At 43.9% G+C, this 25,000-nt stretch overlaps 1 protein-coding gene across 3 annotated transcripts in view; it reads right to left on the minus strand.

Moving 5' to 3' along the window:
- Positions 1-25,000, minus strand: part of SEMA6C (semaphorin 6C) — a 51,533-nt gene that overhangs the window by 21,969 nt on the left and 4,564 nt on the right. For 2 of the 3 annotated variants that reach the window (XM_070766649.1, XM_070766650.1), the window contains exons 2-6: positions 7,390-7,575; positions 5,957-6,077; positions 2,680-2,737; positions 1,811-1,867; positions 1,619-1,720 (exon numbers count right to left, since the gene is read on the minus strand). In XM_070766649.1, the coding sequence (XP_070622750.1) occupies positions 1,619-1,720; positions 1,811-1,867; positions 2,680-2,737; positions 5,957-6,077; positions 7,390-7,489 (438 nt within the window). In that variant the 5' untranslated portion in view covers positions 7,490-7,575. The remainder of the gene's footprint in view (positions 1-1,618; positions 1,721-1,810; positions 1,868-2,679; positions 2,738-5,956; positions 6,078-7,389; positions 7,576-25,000) is intronic. The other variant, XM_070766651.1, reaches the window with a different exon arrangement.

Consider the following 25,000-nt stretch of genomic DNA (forward strand, 5'->3'; position numbering starts at 1 on the left):
TTATTATTATTATTATTATTATTTAGATTTGTATGCCACCCCTCTCCGGAGACTCAGAACAGCTCACAGCAGGAACACAAAATACAAATCCAATGATTAAAAAAGCACAACAGTTTTACAAAGCCCTTGATGAAAAACAGTCACACATCCCAAACAAACCATGCATAAAATGGAGCGGCCAAGGGGAATCAATTTCTCCCGTGCCTGGCGGCAAAGGTGGGTTTTTAGGAGTTTGCGAAAGGCAAGGAGGGTGGGGGCAGTCCTGATCTCCGGGGGGGGGAGTTGATTCCAGAGGGCTGGGGCCGCCACAGAGAAGGCTCTTCCCCAACATCCCTGCTTCCTTGGAGAAACCCAGCCTTCGGACAGGTGTTGTAGGAAAGACTGCAGCTATTGCAAAAAAGTGTGAGTACCTTTGCTTCAGCCCAGGTCGGAGACATTATTTACAAACCTTGGAGGGGTTTGGAGAGAGGTGACATACAAATCTAATATATTATTCTTATTCTTATTCTTATTCTTATTCTTATTTATTCTTATTCCTATTCTTATTTATTCTTATTCTTATTCTTATTCCTATTCTTATTTATTCTTATTCCTATTCTTATTTATTCTTATTCTTATTCTTATTCTTATTTATTCTTATTCTTATTCTTATTCTCATTCTTATTCCTATTCCTATTCCTATTCTTATTCTTATTCTTATTCCTATTCTTATTTATTCTTATTCTTATTCTTATTCTTATTTATTCTTATTCTTATTTATTCTTATTCCTATTCTTATTTATTCTTATTCTTATTCTTATTCTTATTCTTATTCCTATTCCTATTCCTATTCCTATTCCTATTCTTATTCTTATTCTTATTCTTATTTATTCTTATTCTTATTCTTATTCTTATTCTTATTCTTATTTATTCTTATTCTTATTTATTCTTATTCCTATTCTTATTTATTCTTATTCTTATTCTTATTCTTATTCTTATTCTTATTCTTATTCTTATTCTTATTCTTATTCTTATTTATTCTTATTCCTATTCTTATTTATTCTTATTCTTATTCTTATTCCTATTCTTATTTATTCTTATTCCTATTCTTATTTATTCTTATTCTTATTCTTATTCTTATTCTTATTTATTCTTATTCTTATTCCTATTCTTATTTATTCTTATTCCTATTCTTATTTATTCTTATTCCTATTCTTATTTATTCTTATTCTTATTCTTATTCTTATTCTTATTTATTCTTATTCTTATTCTTATTCTTATTCTTATTCTTATTCTTATTCTTATTCTTATTCTTATTCTTATTCTTATTTATTCTTATTCTTATTCTTATTCTTATTCTTATTCTTATTTATTCTTATTCTTATTCTTATTTATTCTTATTCTTATTTATTCTTATTCTTATTTATTCTTATTCTTATTCTTATTCTTATTCTTATTCTTATTCTTATTCTTATTCTTATTCTTATTCTTATTCTTATTCTTATTCTTATTCCTATTCCTATTCCTATTCTTATTCTTATTTATTGGCCTTGAAGATAACTCAGACTCTTTGAGGCATCCTTTTGCCATAATTGCGGCTCTCCGCCAACTTGGTAAGGAAATATAATTTGGCACACACCTTGTAGATCCGGCACACCGGATGAAAGGCATTGGTGCCGCAGGCAAGGAAGGTCCGGTTGTTCCTGGGCACCAAAACTTTGATGTAGTTGTAGCATTCGTCCTGCGGTTGGGAAAGAAAGGTCAGCCCCCGGTGCCTGCCGAGAGCGGGCAACGGTACGGAGGTGGTGCCCACTGAAGGAGAAGCTCTTACCCGAAGCTTTCCGCGGACGGCACAATTTTCTACGTCTTGGGTCTTCCAGGTCAGATGCTGGGAAAGGAAGACAGAAACGTCAGAAGGAGGCGGATTGTGGACAGCAACAGGGGCTCCTTTGCGGGAAGCGAGTTTGTTGGAGTAATGGAGATTTAACAGCTAGAGCAGGAAGAGGGAGAGTGTGATCTCTCTGTATAGAGCGCTGGTGAGGCCCCGTTTGGAATAATACTGTGTCCAGTTCTGGAGACCTCATTGACAAAAAGATATCGATAAAATTGAACGGGCCAAAGACGGGCGACAAAAATGGTGGAAGGTCTTAAGCATCAAACTTTATAAAACTCCATCTGTCCAGTCTGGAGGACAGAAGGGAAAGGGGGGACATGATTGAAGCACTTAAATATGTGAAAGGGTTAAATAAGGTTCAGGAGGGAAGTGTTTTCAATGGGAAAGTGAACCCAAGAACAAGGGGACACAATCTGAAGTTAGTTGGGGGAAAGATCAGAAGCAACGTGAGAAAATATTATTTCACTGAAAGAGGAGTAGATGCTTGGGACAAACTTCCAGCAGACGTGGTTGGACAAAGGAAGAAAGGAACATTGGGGGGGGGGCTTATCCAAAACTTGGTATTGTGGCTCAGAAACGATGCTCAGAAAGAAAGAAGAAACCACCCCCCCCCCCCCGACAGGCCAATTTTTTTCCTCTGGACTTTGGAAAAAAAAAAACCACAACTTTCTCACGAGATAAAAGAATAATACCAAGCATTTCTGGAAAACGTTTACAAGCTGGGAGAAAGTTAAAATGGGGGCGACACGACCCCCATCCCCACCCCATCTCCAAAGACTGGGCACCCACGAGGACATCTAGCTCACCCTCTGGGGGGAGAAACTGCTTGCGGTCTGTCCGAGGTCAAAAGCGAAGACATGGTCCCTAAAATCCAGAAAAGGGGTGGGGGGAAAAGAGGGAAGGAAGAGAAAGAGAGAAACAACCCCAAATTAACATTCACAAAGTATCCAGATGGGAAAAACCAGGTTTGTTTGTTTGTTCGTTCGTTCATCCATCATCCATCCATTTATCCATTTATTTATCCATTATCCATTTATCTATTTGTTTGTTCACTCGTTCATTCATCCATTTATCCATTTATTTATCCATTATCCATTTATCTATTTGTTTGTTCACTCGTTCATTCATCCATTTATCCATTTATTTATCCATTATCCATTTATCTGTTTGTTTCTTCATTCATTCATCCATCCATCCATTTATCCATATATTTATCCATTTATCTATTTATTTGTTTGTTCACTCGTTCATCCATCCATTTATCCATTTATCCATCCATTAATAATAATAATAATAATAATAATAATAATAATAATTTATTAGATTTGTATGCCGCCCCTCTGCGAAGACTCGGGGCGGCTCACAACATAACAGCAATACAATATAAATACAAATCTAATGTTAAAAACTTAAAAAAAAACTAATTTAAAATACATTGTTATAAAAACTTATCCATAAAAAGATATCCATTATCCATTTATCTATTTGTTTATTTGTTTGTTTGTTCTTTCATTTATGCATCCATCCATCTATCCATTTATCCATTTATTTATCCATTTATCTATTTGTTTGTTTGATTTACTTACTTATTTATTTTTACAACAGTTCCGAAATCCAATAAAATTAAAACAGTCTAAAACCCCAAATTTAACCTAAAAACAATCATATTCAGTCCACCAACATACTTCCCATTCTGCATACCCTGCTCAAAAATAAATAAATAAAGGGAACCCTTCAACAACACAATATAACTCCAAGTAAATCAAACTTCCGTGAAAACAAATTGTCCACTGAGGCAGCAACTCTGATTGACAGTCAATTTCACCTGCTGTTGTGCGCATTCAACTTTGAACAGAACAAAGAATTCAATGAGAATATTTCATTCGTTCAGATCTAGGATTTGTTCTTGGAGGATTCCCTTTATTTTATTTTATTTTGAGCAGTATATGTTCATTCGTAGGCAGGGGCTGTAAATATTGGTGTCCCCATTATTTATGCTTTCGAGCTGGGGACACCCCCCATTAAAAAAACCCAAAACTCTGCATCCAACATCCGGAACCGCCTGCTACCGCACGAATCCCAGCGGCCGATAAGGTCCCACAGAGTTGGCCTTCTCCGGGTCCCGTCGACTAAACAATGTCATCTGGCGGGCCCCAGGAGAGGAGCCTTCTCTGTGGCGGCCCCGGCCCTCTGGAATCAACTCCCCCCGGAGATTAGAACTGCTCCCACCCTCCTTGTCTTCCGTAAACTACTCAAGACCCACCTATACCGCCAGGCATGGGGGATTTGAGACACCTTTCCCCCAGGCTTATTATAATTTATGTTTGGTATGTATGTGCTGTTTGGTTTTTAATTATGATAGGGTTTTTAGTTTTTTCTTAATATTAGATTTGTGCCAGTATAATATTTTTTTTTCTATCATTGTGAGCTGCCCCGAGTCTTCGGAGAGGGGCGGCATACAAATCTAATTAATAATAATAATAATAATAATAATAATAATAATAATAATAATAATAATAATAATTTATTTATTTAATAATAATAATAATTATTATTATTATTATTATTATTATATTATATATATTATATATATTATATATATTATATATATTATATATATTATATATATTATATATATTATATATATTATATATATTATATATATTATATATATTATATATATTATTATTATTATTATTATTATTATTATTATTATTATTATTATTATTGGTGGGAGGAAAGAAGCAGCGAAGGAGAGAGACCCTTCCGTTCCGGGTGCTGCTTTTTATTTTCTAAAATCCTGCCCAAATCTTTCGCCTTTTCCGCCCTGGGTTCCGCAGGGAATGGACGCATGTCTTGGCAAGGGTCAATCCTGCCGGGATTTATGGACTCGCGACCCACAAATCCCAGGAAGAGGGTGCGATCCACTCTTCCAGTGCCAGCTTTTTTCTCCTGGAATAAAGGGGGCATTCTTTGGAAATAAACCTTCCCTTCCCTCCCCCCCAAAACAACCCCCTTCTCCTTTGTACATTTTTGGCACTGGAAGATGGGAAAATAGAGCAACGGATTCCGGAAGATGGAAGGCCGTTTCCCCCTCCTCTGGAGTTGCAAGTGCCAAGGCCCCCGGCAACAATATCCCCCAAAAGGCTTCTAGAGTTGTTAACCTGATCCTACGCAGCTTCTGCTCAGGCAATCTCACACTGCTCACAAGAGCCCACAAAACTTTTGCCAGACCCATCCTTGAATACAGCTCATCTGTCTGGAACCCATATCGCATCTTGGACATCAACACCCTTGAAAATGTCCAGAGATACTTCACCAGAAGAGCCCTTCACTCCTCCACTCGAAACAGAACACCCTACGAAAGCAGACTATCAATCCTTGGTCTTGAAAGCTTAGAACTACGACGCCTAAAACACAATCTAAGTCTTGCCCACAAGATCATATGCTGCAACGTTCTACCTGTAAAATGACTACTTCAGCTTCAGCCGCAACAACACAAGAGCACACAACAGATTCAAACTTAATATTAACCGCTCCAAACTTGACTGTAAAAAATATGACTTCAGCAACCGAGTTGTCGAAGCGTGGAACTCATTACCTGACTCCGTAGTATCCCCCAACACTTTACCCTTAGATTATCTACGGTTGACCTCTCCAGGTTCCTTAGAGGTCAGTAAGGGGCGTGCATAAGTGCACCAGTGTGCCTTCCGTCCCCTGTCCAATTGTCCCTCCTTATCTCATTTATCTTTTCTTCCTTTCAAATTTGTTCACCTATACATTTATATCTTTTCTTCTATTCTTTTCTTTAGTTATATTACTACATATCTATTCTCTTCGATGAGTATTATGTATTGGACTAACTAACTAACGAAGGAAGGAAGGAAGGAAGGAAGGAACAAAGGAAGGAAGGGAGGGAGGAAGGAAGGAAGGAACAAAGGAAGGAAGGGAGGGAGGGAGGGAGGGAGGGAGGGAGGGAGGGAGGGAGGAAGGAAGGAAGGAAGGAAGGAAGGAAGGAAGGAAGGAAGGAAGGAAGGTTCAAACCCTCCAACCGACCCGTCCCCCAAATCCTCCCTCGCTTACCGGGCAGCCACGAAAAGCGTCTGGTTAAGTTGCACCATACTTTGGAAATCCAGGCCCAATGCGCCATCGTCGGAGCCATTCTCTCCCTCCAAGCCACGGAAAGAGGGGTAGAGTTGGGTTCCTGGTGGGGAGAAAACGTGGTCAGGAGCATCTGAATGGGGCACGGGTGGTGGACTCCTGCCTTGGGGGTGGACTAGAAGACCTCCAAGGGTCCCCCCAGCCCAGGGTTCTATGAAAAAGGAGGAGTGGGTTGTGGGTGCGCAGGTTTCGGGTTTGCGTTGTGAGTGTGAGAGAGGGACATATATACACAGAGAAAAGAGAAATACAAATAAATACAAATAAGCCATTAGCAGGAAAAAAAAGTACAAATTGTAACTTGTATGTTATATTTTTCGGAGTATAAGACGCACCTTAGTTTTTGGGGAGGAAAATAGGGAAAATAATCTGCTTGTCAGGTATTCATCTGGCCGGCATCCTTAAGTATGGTCAGCACATTATTTTATCCCCTGGTTGGGGCTTGGAAAACATTCTTTGCAGAGAGTAACAATGAAAGAGCTTGCGAGCCGTTAAGAGCTGGGAACATTGTTAACACCTGGTTAGGGCTGGAAAGAAACTTATTCGGAGCAAATTAGAGCAATAAAAAACACCCTGCAAAGACACCGGGCTTGGAAAACATTCTTTGCAGAGAGTAACAATGAAAGAGCCTGCAAGGTAAGAGCTGGGAAGATGGTTAGCAGCTAATTAGGGCTGTGGGGGGAAAAGCTACATTCAGAGAATAAACTGCACCCAAATTATCAGCTTCTTTTAGGGAGGAAAAAGGTGTGTCTTATATTCCGAAATATACGGTCAAAGTCTATAGTACTGCAGATACAGGGTTCCCTCGATTTTCACGGGTTCGAACTTCGCGAAAAGTCTATACCACGGTTTTTCAAAAATATTAATTAAAAAATACTTTGCGGGTTTTTCCCTATACCACGGTTTTTCCCACCCGATGATGTCATATGTCATCACCAAACTTTTGTCCACCTTTAATAAATATTTTTTTTATAAACTTTAATAAAGAAACATGGTGAGTAATAACCTAAATGTTTGCTAAGGGGATGGGAAATTGCAATTCAGGGGTTTAAAGTGTTAAGGGAAGGCTTGGGATACTGTCCATAGCCAAAAATGGTGTATTTACTTCCGCATCTCTACTTCACGGAAATTCGACTTTTGCGGGCGGTCTCGGAACGCATCCCCCGCGAAAATTGAGGGAACACTGTACTGTATTTTGTTCTTTCCCTTTGCGTTTCCTTTTATGTTTTATATGTTTATATGCATGCACGTTTTTGCCTTTCTTTTTTAATGCATATATCTAATAGAGGGGAAGGGCAGGGTCTTTGCAGGAGACCCCCCCAAAGGTTTGCAAGGGACAAGGGGGATGGTTGCCTCACCTGCCTCGCTGACCACGTGGAAGGGAGCCAGGTCTTTGGGGAAGGAGGCCGCCGACGCCAGGAAGAGAAACAGAGCAGGCAGGGGAGAGGTCAGGACCATCCTTTCCAGGGGGGGTGCAGAGAGGATCCCGGGGGGAGGGGGCGAGGTAGGCCAGTGGGAGCCTAGGAGCCCAGCATCCTCCTGCCCTGGAAGAAAAAAAGAAGGCTGCATTTCAACATCCGGGGTGGCTGCGAAAGAAAAGACGGGACCCAAAACGACCTTTGGCGTAGGGTCCTTTCTTCAGCACGGAGCCTTCTCGGTGGTGGCTCCCGAAAAGGTATTTCTCTCCCCCCCCACCACTTTAAGAACTGCTGGATTGGATCTCTGCAGCTTATACCTGAAACAACAGCCCGCCTCCTCCCGCTGAGATACTCTAGGGCCCTCGGACTACAGAGCCCATCATCCCACAAACAGCCCAGCCAGATGGGTTGCAGAAAAGCAACTGTTTCCCCCTGCTCTAATAATAATAATAATAATAATAATAATAATAATAATAATAACAACAACAACAACAACAACAAAAACAACAACAACAACATATTATTCGAAAATACATCACACAGTCCTAGAAGCTTGGGAAGTGTTTGACTTTTGTGATATGAAATCCAGCATATGAATCTCATTTGCTGTGTATTACTGTGAAAAACAATAACAACAACAACAACAATAATAGTAATACTGGATCTGCACGCATCATACAAAAATACATCATGGGGCCTTCTTGGTGGTGGCTCCCAAAAAGGAATTTTTCTCTCCCCCACTCAAAAAACCTTCTCAATTGGATCTACCTAGCTACACCTCCCATCTAAAACAGCCCACCTCCTCCAGCTGAGATACTCCAGGGCCCTTGGACTACAGCTCCCATCATTCCCAAAACAGCCTGGCCAGATGAGTTGCAGTAACTGTTTTCCCCTGCTATAATAATAATAATAATAATAATAATAATAATAATAATAATAATAATAATAATAATAATAATAGGCTAACCGGGTGGGCACGGACGGCATCAAATGCCGTGAAGGAAGTGAAAGAGGATTTGTAGTATCCTGGACGAGGGCCGACGAATGCCCGGCGCTATAAATAGCAGGAAAGGAGACACCCGTTTTGGCCACGGATGACCACGGGAGAGTGTGATATTTAGGGAGTTGGGCAGGAAAGGACCGGCCGCGATGCCAAGAGCTTTCCCGAAAGCGGAGGGCTAAACCCATTCGCCAATCCCCAAGAAGAGACACGGCTGGTTTTTCCAAGGAAAATTTGGAACTAAATTAGGAGGCGGCTCAAAGAAATGACCAGACCAGAACTTAAAATGAAACCTGAAATCTTCCTGATAGGCAGAATCGGGTCCAAAGACGGGCTACAAAAACGGTGGAAGGTCTTAAGCATAAAACTCACCAGGAAAGACTGAATGAACTCCATCTGTCTAGTCTTGAGGACAGAAGGGATTGAAACATTTAAGTATGTTAAAAGGGTTAAATAAGGTAGAAGAGTAGTAGATGCTTGGAGCAAACTTCCAGCAGACGTGGTTGGTCAATCCACAGTCACTGAATGTAAGCCTGCCTGGGATGAACATAGATCCATCATAAAATAAAATACAGGAAAGAGTAGAAGGGCAGACGAAATGGACCAGGGGGTCTTTTTCTGCTGTCAATCTTCTAGGTTTTTATGTTTCTATAATCATAAAATATAATTGACCAGAAAATAAAACAAAACTACTACCTTATACAACGCATAATTAAAGCAACTGGGATGTGTATTGCCCCAAATTGCAATTTATGTTTCTATCTCTGTTTGTGTAAAGACAATATACAACATAAGACAATGTACGCAATATACAATCTATAGCAGATTCCAAAGATTATGTACTGCACTGTCTTTTTAAATTGTATATATTTTCAATAAAACTTTTTTTTTAAAAAGGCTGGTTTGTCAAGCGCAAACAAAACCCAGACAAGTTTCTTGTCCTCATGAAGAGCAGCTTCCCAGGCAACAAGTCACCTCTGCTAGCCAGATTCTCACACACAAAGTGCAGAGTTGTTGCAGGTTTGTGCAAAGAAGCGGTTTCGAGGGTGCCGGGCTGCCTTCCTCGCCATCTGTTTTCTGCCTGTCACCTGCCACATCTGCGTGGGTAGATTTGCAGTTTTGACGTCTCCTGGTGGTCTCCTTCCCCCCCCCCAACTTCCCCAAGTGAGAAAAAAAAAATCCAGGCCTGGATTTGTTTACACTTGTGAAGCTGAACTTTCCAGCGGGTGTATAATTAGAAGGAAGAACTCAACGGGGGAATTGCTTTCATAATTCCCTATTTATATTTTTATCTCATCGGCAGAAGCTGCGGGAAAAGTCGCTGTGAGTCGAGGGGGGGGGAATGGGCCAGCAGCCTCCCCCCCACCCAATTGTAAGAAATGGGGCAGAGAGGCAGGAAGACACAACATTGGGATTTGTGTTTTTCAACCTCGCTGTCTTTAAGTTGGGTGGAATTGGGTGGGGACTTCAACTCCCAGAATTCCCTAGCTTGCATGGACTTCAAGTCCCAGAATTCTCTAGTTTCCACAGACTTCAACTCCCAGAATGCATTAGCTGGCAATGGACTTCAACTCCCAGAATTCTCTAGTTTGCATGGACTTCAACTCCCAGAATGTATTAGCTGGCAATGAACTTCAACTCCCAGAATTTCTTAGCTTGCATGGACTTCAACTCCCAGAATGCATTAGCTGGCAATGGACTTCAAGTCCCAGAATTCTCTAGTTTGCACAAACTTCAACTCCCAGAATGCATTAGCTGGCAATGGACTCCCTCGCCCAGAATTCCCTTTAGTTGGGGAATTCTGGGAGTTGGAGGTCTTGCGCTGCGCCTCCATCCGACATTTGGGGTGGGGGGGATAAAGCCCTCCCCATTGGGAAGGAGGCCTCTGTTTGTATTTCGGAAAGCGTCTGGAAAAACTGCACACCAAGGAGAAGGGGCCGTTCGCAGTAGATATTGGGGGGGGGGGTGAAATAGCAGGCCTGGTGGGGTCTGAACCTGCTTATTTTTCCTGGGGAATTTGGCAGAAAAGGGGGGGCAGCTGTACCCCCCCCATCCGCAAACAGCCATTGTGGTTCTTTCGCCCTCTTTTTTTTGCAAAAAAAGGAAAACCTGCATTCAGACTTTTTTGTAATTAGAAATGAAGTGGGAGGGAGTTCCTCTGGGTCAAATCCAGATCCGGGAAAGGTGGGAATTGGGGGGGGGACCCCTGTTACAGCGAGAAGCTGCCACCGTGTCAACACTTCCCTGAACCATCTGTCAGGCACAACTTTGTCACTATAAATACAACTCAAACGTCGCCCAGGATTCTCAGCCAGACATCTCAAGTGGCCCCCAGGCCCCCCCCCAGACGTTGCCGGGAAAGATTTAAAGAGAGAAAGAGGTCTGTGCCATTGCACCCCCAGGTCACCCTCCCCTTGAGCTGCCAGGCCTGCCTCCCCCTCCCCTCCAAGATGCTAGTCCTCATGGCAACCGGTTTGTGCCAGGTTCGAATCTGCCCTCTTTTCCTCTCCCGGGATGGAAATAGCTGAATCATGTGAACACAGAGAGAGAGCAGGGAAGGGTTTCTGTCTTTATTTCTTTAAAAGAAAAAGAAAAAAAACCCTTGCCTTCTGGCTACCAGAAAAATCTCTCTTCCTTTGTCATCCTTTTAAGCAGCTGAGCTCAATGAGGATCCCCAGGCTTTGGAATTAGGAGGGAGAGAGAGAGAGAGATGGATTGTTATGATATTTATATATTTGGAAACCTAGAAGATTGACGGCAGAAAAAGACCCCCTGGTCCATCTCGTCTGCCCTTATACTATTTCCTCTATATTTTATCTTAGGATGGATATTATGTTTATCCCAGCATCTTTCAATTCAGTGACTGTGGATTCTTCCTTCCTTCCTTCTCTTTCTTTCCTTCCTTCCTTCCCTTCCTTTCCTTCCTTCCTTCCTTTCTTCCTCCCTTCCTTCCTCATTCATAGAAACCTAGAAGATTGAGGGCAGAAAAAGACCTCCTGGTCCATCTCGTCTGCCCTTATAATATTTCCTGTATTTTATCTTAGGGTGGATCTAGGTTTATCCCAGGTATGTTTCAATTCAGTGACTGTGGATTCTTCCTTCCTTCCTCCCTCCCTTCCTTCTTTTCTTCCTTCCTTCCTTCCTTCCTCATTCATAGAAACCTAGAAGACTGAGGGCAGAAAAAGACCCCCTGGTCCATCTCGTCTGCCCTTAGACTATTTCCTCTATATTTTATCTTAGGGTGGATCTAGGTTTGTCCCAGGCATGTTTCATTAATCCAAAGCTCTCCAAATCCAGCACTTTCTTAGGGTGGAGAAGAAGAGAAAGAGGGAAGGTCCTTATCTTTTCTCCCCTCGCTCAGATAGACTTTGCCTGGACGGGGAGGCTCCCTTCTGAGCATCCAAGCCATCCCTAGTGTTAGAGGAATCCTGTGGCCATTTCTACTCCCCTTGTTGCATTTTTAAAATCTGAATGAATCCTGTTCGTTGAAGGACGGGAGAAAATTAAGAGGAGAAAATTGGGGGTGTGGGGGTGGTGGTTAAGGGGCTGTGTGGTGTTGTCCCCCAAGCAGAGAAAGGATCTGCACCCACCCCCAGGCAGCCTCTCTTCCGCCTAGCCAAATCCCGGGATCCAAAATCTCATTACCGGAGACTTAAGGACCCCTGCTTGCTTAGCCCCAAAGAGCCCTCCGCCTTCCCTCCCCCGGCTTTGAAAAGCTCTCTTCCACCGCCGAGCTGGAAGGGTGGCCCACACCAAGCAGGCCCCCTACCCGCCTGACATTGCAGGCAAAAACCACAACGTCTGCTGCTGAGTGTTTGGGGGCACCGGGGGGGGGGGGGCATCATTTATTTATTTATTACTTAGATTTGTATGCCGCCCCGAGTCTTCGGAGAGGGGCGGCATACAAATCTAAGTAATAAATAAATAAATAAATAAAATAATTCTAGTCCTCATGAAGGAGAAGGGGGAGCTACTCTGGATGGGCTACGCCCTGCAAAATAATTCCTTCCCCCTGGCAGCTCTGTTTAGAATAAGCCTAAGAAACAGAGGCTTAAATTAGAATTAGGGCCTGATTTCAGGTCATCTTAAATTAGAATTAGGGCTGGACTGCTTCGAGCGATATTAGAATTAAGCGATAAACCTAAAAAATCAGTGGTATCTGTGACTCACTTAAGCCCATGGAATAAAAGAATAAGTTTCTACATAAATCAGTTCAGGTTCTCTTTGGGGGCAAAGCGCACCGCTGATGTTTACGGCACAAACAAGCCTTAGCCAAAGAGAATGCACCTTGCAAGTTTCTAGCCCTCAGGGTTTGGCCAGGCCTGGGCAACGGATGGAGCTTCCCTTGGGCCTCCCCTCCCCTTCATTAAAGCCACAACCCTCCAGCATATCCCAGCCATAACAACAGCAACAAAAGAATGTTCTTTCTGCACCAGCCCAGGAAGCTCAAACTGCCCCAGGAGCTGCTGGTCCAGTTCTACAGAGGAATCGTTGAGTCTGTCATCTGCACCTCCATCACTGTCTGGTTCGGTTCTGTGGGTGGGTAAATACTGACTGACCCCTCGCATCCTGGACACAAACTGTTTCATCTCCCACCCTCAAAACGTCGCTACAGAGGCCTGCACACCAAGACAACGAGGCACAGGAACAGTTTTTCCCCAAACGCCCTCACTCTGCTAAACAAATAATCCCCTCTACACTGTCACACTATTTACTAGGTCTGCACTACTATTGCTACTAATCTTTATATATGTACAAATGTATATTTTCTTTTATGTCCCCTGAGAGCATCTGCACCAAAGACAAATTCCTTGGGTGTCCAATCACACCTGACCAATAAAAAAAATATTCTATTCTATTCTATCTTATCCTATCCTATCCTATATTCTTTTCTATTCTATTCTAATTCTATTCTAATTCTATTCTATTCTAATTCTATATTCTATTCTATTTTATATTCTACTCTATTCTTGACAAATGTATATTTTCTTTTATGTCCACTGAGAGCATCTGCACCAAAGACAAATCCCTTCTGTGTCCAATCACACTTGACCAATAAAAAAATATTCTATTCTATTCTATTCTATATTCTATTCTATTTTATATTCTACTCTATTCTTGACAAATGTCTCTTTTTCTTTTATGTCCACTGAGAGCATCTGCACCAAAGACAAATCCCTTCTGTGTCCAATCACACTTGACCAATAAAAAATATTCTATTCTATTCTTGACAAATGTCTCTTTTTCTTTTATGGACACTGAGAGCATCTGCACCAAAGACAAATCCCTCGCGTGTCCAGTCACACGTGGCCAAGAAAGAATTCTCATTCTATTCTAGTCTAAAAATCCAGAGAGAACTTTCCTTGCAAAAAGGCAAATTTGGGAAGAAAAAAAACCCCACCAACCAAATCCGAGCAGCAATGGCTTCTTGGTGAGAAGCAACCCAGCAACCCTTCCCACTCGCATTTGGTTTTTTGCAAATATGCACAAAATGAAAAAAGCCTGTGGAAATAACCATGCTTTCTGCCAAGGCTTGCAAAAAAAAATAATAGGAGGACCCTTCCTCTTTTTTTAATTTTAAATATGCCTCCCACTGCCATTCTGCAAAGCAGTGAGTCCCGCTGGGATGGCCCCCTCCCCTCCCTCTTCCTCTGGCCTCCTTCCCATCCTCAGGAACGGAAGCTGCAACCGGCAGGGGAGGAGGGGGCTGGAATACAGATGTGGCTCTGCAGAAATGCTTTATGGCTTCCTGGCGGGGAGGGGGGGGAAGGAGGGTCTTTGTCCCACCAGCCAGCCGCCTCCTCCCCCCCCCAGCCCCGTGCCAGCTTTGGTGCAGGAGCAAATTGACAGGGTGGGTGGAGGGAGCTATGGCATGGTTTCTGGGAAGCTGGACTTTAAAAGTTGCCAATAAAAGGAGAATATTTTTACCTGAGGCGTCTCTGAGCTTGGTGGCTTTCTTGCAAGACTTTTCGTGACCCTGCTACGTAATAGCATCAGTGCTAGGAGGTGGGGAGAGGAAGAGAAAGAGGAGGAGGAGAGATATTGGGGCTCCTTGGTGGTCTTTGCTTGTTGTCTTGCAAGACGTTTCATGAGCCAACTAGGAAATGTCATCAGTGTTAGTGGGGGGATTTGCTGCCAAACCTTCCTTCCAGCCCTGACGACGTTACCCAGTTAGGTAACGAGATGCCTGCAACAAACAACCAAGCTCAGACACCACCAGGGGCCCCTCATCTATTTTTTAAATTATTTATTGATTTATTGATTGTTTATTAATTTAATTTATATGCCACCCGACTCTTTTAAATTAAGACACAATTTAAAACCCCTTAATAAAATCATGCATCTCTTTATGATCTTTGGAGGTGGGACAAGCACCCGGGCACCACGTGTGTGTTTTTGTCTCCTGTCATTCACAAAATAATATTCTGCCTCCGAAGCCATAAATAAAAATAGTAAATGAACGAAATCAACCTGAAATAAAAACTCAAAGCAATACAGGGAGAAATTAAATCCCTAAAAGGATTGGCCATCGAAGATTTGAACCCAACGCTCAGCAGGCTTTCTAACTGCACAGATAATAATAATAATAATAATAATAATAATAATAATAATAATAATGTTATATCTGGAAGCAGAAAATTTTTGGTCTAGGATTCTGGTTGAAAGAAATGTTAAATTATCAATTGGAAATGAAACCAAAACAACAACAACTACAATAAGTAATAATAAGTAATAAGTAAAAGTGATAAATGATAAGTGATAAGTGATAAATAATAAATAATATTTTAATGCTGTTATTATTATTATTATATGCTGTTTTATTATTGCTGTTACCCGCCCCGAGTCTCCGGAGAGGGGCAGCATACAAATCCAATAAATAAATAAAATAATAAATAATAATAACAAGAACAGAGTTGGAAGGGACCTTGGAGGTCTTCTAGTCCAGCCCCCTGCTTAGAGAGGAAACCCTGCACTTGTGTGTGTGTGTGTGTTGCATTTATTTTAGCTGTCCTTTTCTTCTTTATTATTATTCTCTGATCTCTGCAACAACAACCTGGAGAGGGTGGCCAGCGAGGGAAACGCCGGGTCCTCAGATATCAGCACAGCAATGGCTGAAGAGCTGGACTCCAACGGTCAGAAGACAGAGTTCTGGCCAGAGGTTATCTAAGGTCCTGCTTTACCTGCTGTGTCTCGCAGCAGCCAAAAATAATCTGGGATCCGCTGGGTGTCGAATGCTGGGCCTCTGGGCAGAAGATCCCTGCTTTGATCTGCAGAGATCCCTTTGGGGCTAGTGGGGGGGGGGCTGCAAAAATTGCAGGAGGAGGGAAGTCATTTTGCTTTTTAATATATCGGGGGTTTTAGATTAGGTAGTTTTTAATTATTAGATTTGTCTTTTTGTATTGCTGTTTTATATTATATGCTGTGAGCCACCCTGAGTCTTCGGAGAGGGGGAGCATACAAATCTAATAAATTAAATAAATTAAATTAATAATAATAACATCATCATCATAGCTGGAAGGGACCTTGGAGGTCTTCTAGTCTATTTTTCTCTTTCTCTTTCTTTTTCTCTCTCTCTCTTTCTCTCTTTTCCCCCTCTTTCTTTCTCTCTCTCTCTTTTTTTCTCTCTCTCTGTTTCCCCCTCTTTCTTTCTCTCTCTCTTTTTCTCTCTCTTTCTCTCGTTTTTAAATATATCAGGTTTTTACCATATGTAGTTTTATCGATAATGATGATGATAATAATAATTATTATTATTAATACTACTACTATTATTATATTTATTATTTTTATAATAATAATAATAATAATAATGATAATAATGATAATAATAATAATGATAATGATAATAATAATAATAATAATAATAATAATAATAATTTTCATTTTGAAAGAGAAGAGCAAAGAAGGCCGCTTGTCCTTCAGCCACCCCAGGTGTGTTTGGCCGAAGGAGTCCACCCCAAATTTCCCCCCCTTCTCCTGGAGATCACACAGGACCGATGGGCAGGGGGGGCCTCATTGCAACCCCCACCCCCCCTTAATGGGGAGCCTCGAGAGAGCCACGTGGCTGCCTCCAAAAATAGCCGGGGTAATTAAATGAAATATGATGCCAATTAAAAACCCAGCTCCTCTCCTCCTCCTCCCTCCCCCCTCCCCGGGGGCCCCCTCGATATAAATTTAATCTATTTCTTCTCATCAACTGGCACGTTGTCTTCCAGCCCCCCCCCCCCCATTCGATCCTCGCAGCAGGCTAATTTTAGCAGATGCTCCAGCTGCCTTTCGCTTGTTCCAGAGAAAGAAAAAAAGGAGGAGAAGAAGAGGAGGGAGGGGGAAAGGAGGGGAGGGGGGCTCAGACAAACGGAGTGGCAAGGCAGGCAGGGGTGGGGGGGAGACGTTGTGGTTGGAAGGATCTTTTTTTCATCTGAGCGATTTAAAAGAAAAAGAACCACCACCGCTCACCCCATGCCCCGGACTTTCTGCCAGAGCGTTTGGAGTCTTTCGTTAAGGCGCTAGTCCTCGTGAACTGAACCCAGGGGAGGTTTGGAAAGGATTCAAAGGCTTCATTAAGGCTTCAGTCCTCATGAACTGGACCAGGGAGGCTTGGGCAGCATGGAGAGCTTTCAATAAGGTGCTAGTCCTCATGGACTGGACCTAGGGAATCTTCATTAAGGAGCTAGTCTTCATGGACAGCACCCAGGGGAGGTTTGGAAAGGATTCAGAGGCTTCATTAAGGCTTCAGTCCTCATGAGCTGAACTGGGGGGGAGGTTTGGACAGCATGTAGAGGTGCTAGTCCTCATGGACTGGACCTCAAGAGTCTTCCATAAGGCACTAGTCCCCATTTATTTATTTATTTATTTATTATTTAGATTTGTATGCCGCCCCTCTCTGAGGACTCGGGGAGGCTCACAGCAGAGAAAACAAATCATAAATAATCCGAGCAAGTTTAAAACATTTAAGATTTAAAAGAAAACCCCATATACTAACAGACACACTCACAAGCATACCATACACAATTTAAACATGCCCAGGGGGAGATGTCTTAATTCCCCCATGCCTGACGGCAAAGGTGGGTTTTAAGGAGTTTACGGAAGGCAGGAAGAGTAGGGGCAGTTCTAATCTCCGGGGGGAGTTGGTTCCAGAGAGCTGGTGCCGCCACAGAGAAGGCTCTTCCCCTGGGGCCCGCCAACCGACACTGTTTAGTTGACGGGACCCGGAGAAGGCCCACTCTGTGGGACCTAATCGGTCGCTGGGATTCGTGCGGCAGGAGGCGGTCTCGGAGGTATTCTGGTCCGATGCCATGAAGGGCTTTAATGGACTGGACCTCAAGAGTCTTCCATAAGGCACTAGTCCCCATGGACTGGGCCCATGGGATGTTGGAGAGGGCTTGGAGTCTTCATTAAGGCACTAGTCCTCATGAACTGGACCCAGGGGAGGTTTGGAGTCTTCATTAAGGCACTAGTCCTCATGGACTGCACCCAAGGGAGGTTTGGAAAGGGTTTGGAGTCTGGAGAGCATTTAGAATCTTCATGAAGGAGCTAGTCCTTATGAACTGGACCTAGGGAGGTTTGGAGTCTTCATTAAAGTTCTAGTCCTTGTGGACTGGAGCCAGGGGAGGTTTAGAGAGCTTTTAGAGTTTTCATCAAGGTGCTAGTCCTCATGGACTGGACCTAGGGAGTCTTCATCAAGGTGCTAGTCCTCATGGAGTGGGCCCAGGGGAGGTTTGGAGAGGGTTTGGGAGTCTTCATTAAGGGCTCTAGCCCTCATGAATTTGACCCGGGGAGGTTCCGGAGCACGTTTAGACTCTTCACGAAGGTGCTAGTCCTCATGAACCGGACTTAAATTATAGAAACGGCAGAGATCTCCCTAAAGGCAACGCGTGAGACCGACATCCAGAAAGTCTAATGTGTATCCCCTGGGGGAGGCAGCACGGTGGGACCCCTTGCCCCCCCCTTACAATTCCTGGGGGTGCAAATGGAGGGGGGCCCTCCAAGTGCAAAGAGCAGGGGGGGTCAAAGCGGCTGCAGAGCCCCCTCCCTCCCCTCCCTCCCCCTGAGCCCTCCTGGGCTTTGGCACCAACCTCGGAAATTAAACTATTAATAATTCAGGCCCCGGTTGTGCCGTTATCAATCCAGTGTCTGGCCGGAGCGAGCAAACCCAGGTGGGGGCGAGGCACAGAAGCGTGTTGGGGGGGGGGCTCTTTGGGGGAGGGGGGGTCAGAAAGCAGGAGAGCCCAAAAGCCTTGGTGTCCCCTCTTTCCCTGGGGAACAAAGGGGAAGGAAACTTGAGCCTTAAAATTCAAATGTTTTTCTTTTAAAAGGTGGGATGAAGTTCTTGAATAACAGGGAAGGAGCCACTGCACACAAGGCATGGTCAGAGGCTGGGCAGGACCCAGACCCCCTGGGTGGGTGCAGTTCACCCCAGGACCCCCATTCTGACCCATAGGACCATGAGAGAAAAAGACAGAATAGATCGCATTCTTTCATGGCCTGGACACACAAGGGATTTGTCTTTGGTGGTTGTTTGCTTGGTTGTTTCTTTGTTTGGTTGGTAGTTGGTAGGGTTGGGTCAGTAGGTCAACAACTCTCGAAGCCTTTTGGGTGAAGTTGTGGGCAGTGGGCTTTGGCGCTTAGGTCAAAACGTTCGGCCTGGGCGAGTAAAACTGGATTTTCCATGAAGCCAAAAGAGGCTCAAAAGGGGGGTCCCTAAAAACAGGAAGAAGGTAGAAGGCTGGACAGAGCAACGTGGCAACTTTAAGACGTGCGGACTTCAACTCCCAGAATTCCCCAGCCAGCGAAGCCGGGAGTTTAAATATCTTAAAGTTGCTACATTTGGAGACCCCCAACGCCGGAGGTCTTTCCTGGAGGAGCCACAGCAGAGCCCCTGGCCATTTATTTATCGGACGCTGGAAGGCAAAATACGGCCGGAGTTTTCTTGGCAAACCCTTAGATGCTTTTGGCAAGATGCCCCCCCCCCCCATTAAGAGCTTGACTGTCCAAATGGGGGGCAGCCCACGGGTGGGGAAACCCAGAGGTTAAGAAAACACAGACGGAAACGGGGGTGGAGTGGGTGGGCTGGGGGAGACAAACAGGCCCTTGTGTCGGCTCAGAAGCCCCTCAAGCAGTAAGCGGCCAGATCTCAAAAAGGCAGTGGGGGTCTTTTATTGGGGGTGCTTTCATTTCCAAGACTTATTTTCATCTTTTTCTATTCTTTCTTCCTTCTCTACCTTTTCCCTCCTTCCTTCCTTCTTCCCTCCCTCCCTTCCATCTTTTCTTTCCTTCCTTCTTTCCTTCCATCCTTTCCTTCCTTCCATCCATCTTCTCCTTCCTTCCTTCCTTCCATCTTTCCTTCCTTCCTTCTTTTCCTTCCTTCATCTTTTCTTTCCTTCCTTCTTTCCTTCCATCCTTTCCTTCCTTCCATCCATCTTCTCCTTCCTTCCTTCCTTCCATCTTTCCTTCCTTCCTTCTTTTCCTTCCTTCATCTTTTCTTTCCTTCCTTCTTTCCTTCCATCCTTTCCTTCCTTCCATCCATCTTCTCCTTCCTTCCTTCCTTCCTTCCTTCCATCTTTCCTTCCTTCCTTCTTTTCCTTCCTTCATCTTTTCTTTCCTTCCTTCTTTCCTTCCATCCTTTCCTTCCTTCCATCCATCTTCTCCTTCCTTCCTTCCTTCCATCTTTCCTTCCTTCCTTCTTTTCCTTCCTTCATCTTTTCTTTCCTTCCTTCTTTCCTTCCATCCTTTCCTTCCTTCCATCCATCTTCTCCTTCCTTCCTTCCTTTCATCTTTCCTTCCTTCCTTCCTTCTTTTCCTTCCTTCATCTTTTCTTTCCTTCCTTCTTTCCTTCCATCTTCTCCTTCCTTCCTTCCTTCCATCTTTTCCTTCCTTCCTTCCATCTTTTCCTTCCTTCCTTCCATCCACCCATTTTTTCTTTCCTTCCCTCCTTCCTTCCTTTCCCTGCCTTTTAGGGCCCCCATGGGACAGACCCCCCCTCCAAACATCATTCAACCCCTCTCTTCCTTAACCGCCACTCAGGGACACACCCAGGCCAAAGATGACCGTCCGACCCTCCCTCCGGTATCACAAGATAAAACCAACAGCATCACGGGATGAATCGCACCGGCCATTTCCACGCCCCACCAGCCCATCCTCTGCCTCCAACGGCCGGCCAGTTCTTTCTCCGCCTGCAGGTCTCATGATGGGGGTAACAAGACCACTCCGGGGGGGGGGAGACCCAGCCGTTTTCAAAAGAAGAGACCCTTTGTGCCAACGCCCCAAAACACAGCTCCAGCCGAGGTTCTCGGGTACCACAATCACACAAGGGAAGAGAGGCAGCTCGAAACTTAAAAACCATCACAGGAGATGAAACGGTGGGTCAAAGGGGGACCCCGGTTGTTGGGGGACAGAGGCTGATTCTGTGAACCGCTTAGAGAGGGCGGTAAAAGTACAGTGAAGCCTATATATATATATATTTATTAGATTTGTATGCTGCCCCTCTCCGGAGACTCAGAGCGGCTCACAAGAACAAAATAGTACAAATCCAATAGTTAAAAACAATTAAAAACCCTTAATATAAAAAACAATCATACATCTCAGACAAACTATTGCCATCTTCCTTCCTTCGCTTAGAGGGGGCTGTAAGTGGTATATAAGTCTATTGCTATCTTCCTCCCTCCCTCCCTTCCTTCCTTCCTTCCTCCCTTCCTAAAGGTTGACTCAGCCTCCCATCCTTCCCAGGTGGGTCAAATGAGGACCCCGATTGTTGGGGGCAAGAGGCTGACTCTGTAAACCACTTAAAGCTGTAAAAGCATTACGAAGCGGTATATAAGTCTAAGTGCTATTGCTATTCCTTCTTTCTTTCTTCCATCCTCCCTCCCTCCATCCCATTTCTTTTTCCTTCTCCATTTCTCCTTCCTTCCTTCCTTCCTTCCTTCCTTCCTTCCTTCCTTCCTTCCTTCCTTCCTTCCAGTTGACTCAGCCTCCCATCCTTCCCAGGTGGGTCAAATGAGGACCCCGATTGTTGGGGGCAAGAGGCTGAATCTATAAACCGCTTAGAGGGGGCTGTCAAAGTACCATGAGGCGGCCTATGAGTCTAACCACTATTGTTAATGCTACTCAGCAGGGGGGTTGGATTAGATGACCTCCAAGGTCCCTCCCGACTTTGTTATTCCATTAAATGTGAAGGATTTTTTTTAAAAAGGCCCAGACACAAACGGAATGGAAAAACCATCATTTTTGCAGGAAGGAAGAAGGAATCAACCCGTAACCAAAGCAGTTTGCAAAAAATCCCCATTTCGGGAAGGAACTTTTGGCAGCCTGCTGAGTCAGCACGGTCACACAATCCTGGTTTGTCCAGTAAACTCTCATTCGTGCCGCAAGATGAACCCTGCTCAAAGCGGGAGGAACCGGCCAGAGCTGACCTCTTCGGAGAAGCTGCCTTAGGTGTCCACCCTGTGTCCATTTATAGCCCCTCGGCTAATCCTTCTTAATTCCCTTTCAAGCCACTTTGAGTCCCGCCGGTCAGCCGGGCCAAGAAGAAGGGAAGGACGAAGCCTCGGGCGACAACAATCCCCGTTCTTTCCTTTGCAAAGCCCACCCGATAGGAAAGAGGTCAAGCGGCCCTTCGGGGTGGGGGGTGGGAAGGAGGGCAACTGGGACAATGAAAACAAAACAATATTAAAATTGAAATCATGGACATTTTGGAGAAGAGCCCCCAAAAGCTCCCTTTTTCCTCTCTGCATTCTGCGGTGCCCCAGTTTACGTCCCCCCCTGCGGGGAAAAAACCGAGTCGAGGGTTCCTGTATTTGCGGCTTCTTCTTTGGGATGAGCCATGAGGACTAGAAACCTGGCTTCCATCTTTCAAAGCTAGAGGGCCGCAGCTATACGCTTTTTGTAAAGTTTACCCCGAAAGAAGGGCGCTGGAGTTTGGAAGGGGAGCCTCCCCAAAGTCACAAGCATTCAGCCCCCCCAAAATGAGTTAACTAACCCCAATTCTGGGGTATAAACCTTTTTTTCCCCACCCACGTTTCATACAAGCCAGCATTCATGTATTGGAGCCACTTTACAACAAGCCCGGCTTCAAACCAGGGACCATTTACAACCTCTTTATGTTTTAAATAGTTATTATTATTATTATTATTATTATTATTATTATTATTATTATTATTAACAACAACAACAGCAACAGAGTTGGAAGGGACCTTGGAGGTCTTCTAGTCCAACCCCCTGCTTAGGCAGGAAACCCTACACCACTTCAGACAGATGGTTATCCAACATCATCTCAAAAACGTCCAGTGTTGGAGCCTTCACAACTTCTGGTGGCAAGCTGTTCCACTGATCAACTGTTCTGACTGTCAGGAATTTTCTCCTTCGTTCTGGGTTTAGTTTCCACCCATTGCTTCTTCTGTTATCTTATATACAGTACATTAAAAAGAAGAAATACAAACAACAACTCACAGAAAGAAAACCAAACGTAACCCATGTGTAACCCATGTGTAACAAAACAAAGCAAAACGCACCTGACTTATTACCGACTTATTCTATATCTTCATGATACTATTTGTTAAATTTTCCTAATGTATAAATCGCATCGGATGGAATTAGCTTCTACAAATTTTTAAATGAAATTTCTATCTAAACATTTTGCGTAGAGGACTAAATTGTCCACCGTGCTGTCGCCTCTTGGGTGCAGCGACCTAATAAGTTCTTTAATATTTTCCCGTGTCATTTGGTTCGTCATCCATCGATATTTTTATGTGTTCATCTCCCGTTTTTTTTAACAACCTCGACTTTTTAAAAATTTTACACAATACAGGAATATGTGCTTGCTTACGATGAGCAAATACTACGTATTGAATATATAACTTACATCTTCTTTATCGTGTTTTGCTATTATTATTATTACTATTATTATTATTATTATTATTACTAGTAGTAGTATTATTAGTATTATTATTAATTTTATTATTGTTGTTATTGTTGTTTTGTTGTTGTTGTTGTTGTTATTATTATTATTATTACTAGTAGTAGTAGTATTAGTATTATTATTAATTTTATTATTGTTGTTATTGTTGTTATTATTATTATTATTATTGTTATTATTATTATTATTATTATTATTATTATTATTATTATTATTATTATTTAGATTTGTATGCCACCCCTCTACGAAAACCTGGGGTGGCTCACGACACCCTTTATAGAATAGAATTTTATTGGCCAAGTGTGACTGGACACACAAGGAATTTGTCTTGGTGCATATAATGTAATATGGGTCTTCCCCCCCCCCTTTTTGGGTGTGTGTGTGTGCATTTTGCTGTGTTTGCGTGGACGATGGGCCGTCCAGCCGTTTCGGGAAAGGCATCATCTCCATGAATCCCAGGGGAGGGTCAAGCTGGCCCTAAGTCGTGGGAAGAGCGTCAGTGACCGCTCGCCCCACAAGCTGCGGTGACCCCAGGCCTCCGATGGGCCAAGTTAGGAAAAGTCCCGTTTCTGGGAATTTGCGATGGTCTCTCACACCCGAGGCTTGACATCCGACATGCTGGCAGCTTCCGAGTGTGGGAAAGGCAGAGCTGGAGGACTCGCACGCAAAGCGAGGGCCTCCCTTGGGCCGTTTGCTGGACTTTGCCAATGGAGCCCCCCCCCCCCCCGATTCCCAGTTGTGGGGGACAGAGGCTGCAGAATAAAGGGGAAGGGGGCTGCTTTGGAGCCTAGAGACGGAGGGGGGCTGCTTTGGGGGGAGCATCCGAAATGTGAAAACTCTCCAAGAATTTCTGATTTGATGGATCATTAAATAATAATAATAATAATACTGGAGATCACCTCGTGGCCTCCTTTCCCTGGCCATTTTTCTCCTCCAGGTGCTTGGGACGCTCTCCCCCACTCTCGCCCCCCCCTGCCCATTTCCTCCCAAGAGAAGCTCAATTAGCAATTGCAATTTTTTGCAAATTTGCAAAAAAATCAATTTTTTTGCAAAAAGTCTGCATTAGCAAAATGCAGAAATCCCCCCCCCCAATTTACAAATGGGGCAGGTGGGAGGGAAGGTTAGGTGGGTTCTGCTGTTTTTTCTCAGATGCCGGGTGAGACCCCCACCCAGCTGCAGAACACGCCCCCCCCTCTCGAGGGCTGGATGACCCTACCTGGACCTCTAGTGCCCCCCCCCTAACCAGAAACTGCCCTGCCCTATCCTGGGTGCCAATCCTCCTTCGACGAGAAGGCCGTGCCAACTGAATTGCACAATACAAGCCTTGCCTTTTGCACATCAAGCTAAACCGTGGTTTGTTCTCCAGCCTGGACAAACCACGATCTGTATCATTTAAACAAATTTTGTTAGGTGCACACTTTGCAAAGGGCTGTACGACCAACGACAGCTGCATCTCCACAAGCCACCGCGCCTTGCATGTTCAACCCCGAGCGAAGAACTAACCCACTATCTGGGTTAGTGCCAGGGCGATCCTCCCTTCGCCGTGAATTCCTGGCGTGGTTTGTTTACTCCTGGTTTCGCAAGGGGCCCAGCCCAGTCCGTTGCCACAGAGACCGGCCTCTTTCTCCACCTCCAAATTCTAG

Source organism: Erythrolamprus reginae, chromosome 13 (assembly GCF_031021105.1).
Source record: "Erythrolamprus reginae isolate rEryReg1 chromosome 13, rEryReg1.hap1, whole genome shotgun sequence".
Lineage (NCBI taxonomy): Eukaryota > Metazoa > Chordata > Lepidosauria > Squamata > Dipsadidae > Erythrolamprus > Erythrolamprus reginae.